The sequence below is a fragment of the Pyxicephalus adspersus genome, chromosome 11, assembly GCF_032062135.1.
Source record: "Pyxicephalus adspersus chromosome 11, UCB_Pads_2.0, whole genome shotgun sequence".
In the NCBI taxonomy this organism is placed as follows: Eukaryota; Metazoa; Chordata; class Amphibia; order Anura; family Pyxicephalidae; genus Pyxicephalus; species Pyxicephalus adspersus.
This window is the reverse complement of record NC_092868.1, coordinates 56,066,586-56,072,385: the sequence shown is the minus strand read 5'-3', so window position 1 is coordinate 56,072,385 and position 5,800 is coordinate 56,066,586. Positions and strand designations below refer to the sequence as shown.

General features: G+C 46.2%; 2 protein-coding genes across 11 annotated transcripts in view; one reads left to right on the top strand and one right to left on the bottom strand.

Annotated features, from left to right (window-relative positions):
* Positions 1 to 1,540: 1,540 nt before the first annotated feature.
* Positions 1,541 to 4,482, bottom strand: UBIAD1 (UbiA prenyltransferase domain containing 1). The gene is made up of 3 exons (XM_072426414.1): positions 4,326 to 4,482; positions 2,899 to 3,520; positions 1,541 to 2,434 (listed from the first exon to the last, which is right to left on the bottom strand). The coding sequence occupies exons 2-3, from the start codon at positions 3,452 to 3,454 to the stop codon at positions 1,947 to 1,949; spliced, it is 1,044 nt and encodes a 347-aa protein (XP_072282515.1). The 5' UTR covers positions 3,455 to 3,520; positions 4,326 to 4,482; the 3' UTR covers positions 1,541 to 1,946.
* A 162-nt stretch (positions 4,483 to 4,644) lies between these two features.
* The window catches only part of MTOR (mechanistic target of rapamycin kinase), a 90,963-nt gene continuing 89,807 nt past the window's right edge, over positions 4,645 to 5,800 (top strand). For all 10 annotated transcript variants that reach the window (XM_072426926.1, XM_072426918.1, XM_072426917.1 and 7 more), the window contains exon 1: positions 4,645 to 4,781. The gene's annotated coding sequence lies outside the window, so the exon portion shown is untranslated. The remainder of the gene's footprint in view (positions 4,782 to 5,800) is intronic.

The following is a 5,800-nucleotide window of genomic DNA, read 5'->3' as shown; positions in this document are numbered from 1 at the left end:
CACCAATGTAAGGAGAATTCTTCCCAATGATCACCAATGTAAGGAGAATTCTTCCCAATAATCACCAATGTAAAGAAAATTAAGCAATTGCCCAAGGCCCCACCTTCTCTATGGCAGGGAATGTTGTCCATTTGGAACCCCCCCACTCCATATTTGCCCCGCTGCCCTTGATTTCCCTTTTAGACGAGGGTCTCCAGCTTGTTTAGGGGGTGAGGTTTGCATGGCGCTCTGCAGAATACAAAGCTTGCAGAATCTCCATCTGTCTGATTTCACAGCGCAGATTTCTGTGACACGTGCGCAGAGATTGTGTTAATTTATTCACTGCCATTTGATTCATCTGAAGATAAAATGCCAACTCGGTATATAAAGGTTATTTAAGGCAGAGCTCACCCAGCTCAGTCCCATGAATATTCATTGTTTGTGCCGCAGGGTTCAGTGTTCTGCTCGGCTATCTTCCTGATCACCCCGCCCATGCCATTGGGCACAACCATGCAAGTGACACCCGTTTCCAGATTAGTGGGGTGATCGGATTACAGAACGTTGCTTGTTTAGTTGTTTTTGTGTCTGATTGACAGATTGATACAATGCTTTTTTTTCACATGGCAATCAGTAAATGATCGTCACACAGGTATTATCCTAAGTTGGCGATCAGAATCTTCATTCACTTCAAAGGAGTAATTAATTGCTGCTGTTTTTTTTTCCCAACCATATATATATGTCATATATATTGGTTTAAAAAATTGGTTGCAGCAGTCAGTATGGCGGCTGCTGGTGGTTGTCAATATTTGTCTGAACACTAGAGGGCATCAGAGCAGAGGCAATGTCAGTTTCCTGCCTATGAGAAAACTTCATTTCCCAAGATTCCTTGCATTGTGCATCATGGATGGGCGTGGTCACACTTGTAGTGCCAGCTCTCTACATGGGTGGCTACAAATGAAGACATTGTGAATGGAGCATGAATTGTAGCCACATCCAGAATACACATTTGTCTGGATAGCAGGGATGTTTAAAGACTCATTAAAGATATTTTTGAATAACAGGAGGAAGGAATGTAAAATAAAGACATATAGCAAAAAAACATAAATCAGTTTCTACTGTTTTTGACTTTAGTAACGCCGTCAATGTGTGTGTATTAATTATATGCATACACAGGGAGAATCCTATTGATGTATTACATATACATGATTTTCTGTATAAAAAAAAAAAAAGTGCTGGGTCATATAGTTCCTGCCTAAGTAATTTATCGTACCGTTACAGGCTTTAAAATACTGGAGTCTCTACAATCTATAATATAGGGAAACATTCACTAAAACCATTAGGCAAAGAACATGTGATCTTAACATAGATACATTTATCTTTGCTGCTTCTGCTTTCACTGTCCAGTCGCTGGCTGGAGAAGGGACAAGACCTGTAAATGTTACCAACTGCACCAGAGAGTGCTGTGCTGTATATCAGAGATTCAGGATGGTATAAATCTTTTGGTAAGCATATGGATGGATTTTTTTACTCTAAATGTAATAAAAAAAAAAAACAGATTAAATTTGCTTTCACATTTTGTTTTATTGCTGGTGACCCTCCGGCCAACATGTAAACCCCCCAGAGCACCATCCTGGCAGTGCAGGTCAATGGCATCAATGCCAACACTAGCATTGGGAGAGGAGACAGAAGAGGCTGAAACAGTATCACCTCCGCCAATACATTTTGCACGTATTCAGACTTCACGCACCCGTCATGAGGCAGGATTTGGAGGGAGAAGAAAAATGTGGGTAAAGAAAAAGAAAAACTTGAATCCCTTTTATCACGATTTATTATTAGATGGAGTTGCTCCTCGTTAAAGCTTTGGCTCTTTTCAGGATTCTATACAAACTGCCAACCCCAACACACAAATAGTGCAACTTGTTGAATAGGAATATACTACATTTTTTTTGTGCTATACAAGTCACCGGCTAGAGCTTTGGAAGTGTCCTGGGAGGTGCCAGCAAAATACCAAACACATAGAAAAGTCCGACAAACAGGTTGAGCTTGGCCGTTTTCTGGGGGATCCCAGTGAAGTTCCGACTCCTGAACTGGCGCTCCAGGGAAAATGCCAGCGGGGTGGTGAGAAGCGGCAGCGCCATGCTGATGGTGTAACGGGTGGCCAGGATGCAGAAGATGACATAGGGGAAGAAGACCAGCAAGTTGTATAACATGTAGGAAAGGGTCGGACCAATGAGGATGGCCAGTGTGACAATGCCGGCCTGTCTGTCTGACTCCATGTCCCGGGTGTTGTTACTGTGGAGGATGGCTTCTGTGCTCAGTGCCATGGGCACGGCATACAGCAAGGGGGTGACTGAGAGATACCCAACCTGGACCGCGTGGGCAAACATGACAGCCAGGGGCCCGAAGGTGATGAGGATCACCAAGTCGCCAAGAGCCACGTATTTGAATCCAATTCCTGCAAGTCAGAAACAAAGGGAAAGTTGTAATATGGACAAGGTGCAAATGGTCAACTTAAAGGGCAGGGGCGGGTTGATCCCGAGAGCTGTGGCCCCTGAGATCACTGCTTGTAATAGTCAATAATCCTATAGAAGACTATTCGGTGCAGTGGACCCTTCTCTGAAATCGATAAAACCAACCTGGCAGAGGATCAAAGCTTTGGTCAACTCCAAGATCTACTTCAATTTTATTATCATCATTATTACACTAGATTACATTACCATTTATATAGCGCCAACATATTACACAGTGCTGTACAAATTCCATAGTCATTTCACTAGCTGTTCCTATGTAAATAGAATTGTGAAAAAAAAAGAGAATGATTGTGCCCTAGGCCCTAGTGACCACCACTCCCTCTATATATGGGTGTCAGAGACACAGGAAGTGAGAGCTATGAGAATCTTTAGGAGAACCACGCCTTACCTCCGGTATAGAGGAACGAGCTGGAGAGGCCCCCGAAATATATCAGCGCCATGTGCTCCAACTTGAGCTTAGACAGGAAGTAGAGACACGCAGCGCACACACATCCCAGCGTATACAGCACCACCCCGAACCGCACCACGTCCTGCGGCTCCAGGATGCGGTCCACCAAAGTCCGATCGTCACTTTTCTTGTGGTCGATGCCTTTTGAGAAGTCGTAGTAAGTGTTGACCAAGTTCCCAGCACCGTGGACGGCCAGAACCGCCACAGCACTGGCCAGGAAGATAAAAATGTCCAATGTGCCTTCGGCCCGGTATGCCAAGGCGCTGCCCAGTGCTACCGGGGTGAGGGAAGCGCTAAAGCTCCAGGGGCGGAGGGCCAGGACGTAACTGGCGCATTTCTTCTTCCAGCTCGGGGCTTTCGGCGTCTTGTCCGCCGCCGGCAGCGCAGATCCACTGGGAAGGGGGGCGGAGTCTTTGGAGAAGTCAGTGAATTGCCCCACCCCATTGGGCAGCTCGGCGCTGATGCTGACGTTATTCACAGAGTTGTCGGATTTCATGGTTCTGGTGTTGGGAAAGGAAGGATATGAAATGTTTCAGAATCTGAGGTGTACGGAACGGCCCCTCTGCAAAACAAACAGAGAAAGAATATAATTATAAAACAGTTATAACAAAACTAAATCATATTAAGAGGATTACAGGCTCGGTCAGGTCTTTATTGCAGTCTGTTGTATTGGAACCCCCTCCACCGGGGAGACTGCCCTCAGTATTGGATGAAGCTCCTATTGTGTGTTACTTCCCCCACCTCTTAGATTGTAAGCTCCTCAGGGCAGGGTCCTCTCCTCCTCCTGTGTCACTGTCTGTATTTGTCTGTCATTTGCTACCCCTATTTAACGTACAGCGTTGCGTAATATGTTGGCACTATAAAAATCCTGTCTAATAATAATAAAAGCTGAACACTATAGCAAAAGCTAAATATTAAAATCTCCTAGCAATGTCACCTGCAGTACTCCCCTTGCACCACAAGATGTCCTCAGTCTCCCATGTTAAATGACATTAAGGCCATGCTGTGATTGCTGGGTGTCACAGACCCGCTCTCTGGAAGGGCATCACCATAGTATAATGACTATCGTGACCCTTTCGACTATCACCAGCCAGGCAATAAGCATTTTTTGCAGCCCCTCCTGTAGTCACTTGCAAACTCCAACCAAGTGACGGCTCGCAGCCAACATCAGCCAATCCCAAGATACTGAAAGTGATAGGAAGAAGGGAGCAATAGATAAAGTCCTATTGGCTGCTGGAGTGTGAAGTCCCTCCCCTGTGTGGTGAATAGATTTCTAGGTTTTGATGGGAGTTCTAGATACTGACCAGCAGCCTCTGAACCTCTTTGTGATGATAAAATGCAATCAGAACTGAAAATTCAGCACTCACCTCTCCCCTCTTCTACCTCTCTACGTGTCTTCTGGAGGCCGCCATCTTGGTTGTGTTACTTTATAATCCTTCCGGATAAAAAAAAAAATCCTTCCGCTCTATATTCTTCCGCGCACTACATTCTACACATCCCTGAGGCCACGCCCCTAGTGATTTGAGAGAACCTTTGATGGGCGGGGTATGTGAGACCATGCCTTCGACCCGTCCCAATGCTAAATGAGAGCCGAAGTGGGCGGAGTATGTGAGAAGGGGCGGGGTGTGGTGAGGTTCCCCATGCGTAGTAATCTAGGAACTTTATTCTCCTGGAACTGAGTGTTTGGTGAATGTTTCCTTCTAGGTTGCTTTTTTTGCTACCGGAAGTGCGGTTTTGTAAAGCGTCGGGCGGTGCTGGGTCCGGCCGCTGGGCAGGATGGCTATAAGGTGACCGGAGGCGGCGGCCGGACGGTGATAGATGAGGTGAGGACACCGTACAGTTATATCCGCCGGGGTTAGAAGCATTACGGGGCATATACACCAACACCTCGACTCCCCCGCCGAGTATATAGAACGACACCGCAACCTACCGAATATATTCACCTCGTCCCCTACTGAGCGTGCATCCGTGTCCCGACCTGTGTACGGCCATACTGAGCACTTATGTTTATAGCGCAACTCACCCAGCCAATGTAAACACTGATACCCCTCCGCCTATGGGGTATATATATACATTGATACCCCCTGCCCCTATGGGGTATATACAGTGATACCCCCTGCCCCTATGGGGTATATACAGTGATACCCCCTCCCCCTATGGGGTATATACATTGATCCCCCCCATGAGGTATATACATTGATACCCCCCCCCCCCATGGGGTATCTACAGTGATACCTCCCCCTATGGGGTATTTACACCAATCCCCCCCCCCCATGGGGTATTTACACTGATACCTCCCCCCCTTATAGGACATATAGGGCAGCAGGGTGGCTCAGTGGTTCTCACTCCAGCCTTTGCAGTGCTAGGTCTCAGGTTAGCCAGCCCATTATCTGCATGGAGTTTGCAGTTTCTCCCCGTTTTGGGTTTCCTCAACTATTCCAAAAACATGCAGTTGTTATCTGGCTTCCCCCCAAATTGACCTTAGATTGTAGTAATGACAAATGACTATGGTAGTGACATTAGATTGTGAGCTCCTTTGAGGGACAGCTAGTGACATGACTATGGACTTTGTACAGCGCTGTGTAATATGTTGGTGATATATACATACTGTGTAATAATATTAATATACATTGATACTCCTCCACTGCAGATATATACAAATACCCCAACCCCCTCCCCTATGGTGTATATACACTGATACCCCTATTCCCCCCCAAATTGGTATATAATTAATACCCCTCCCCCTCCAATACAGATGTACATTTATACCTCAACCCCCTCCCCATGGGGTATATACGCTGATACCCCAACCCCCTACCTCACTGAGCATGTATAATCATAA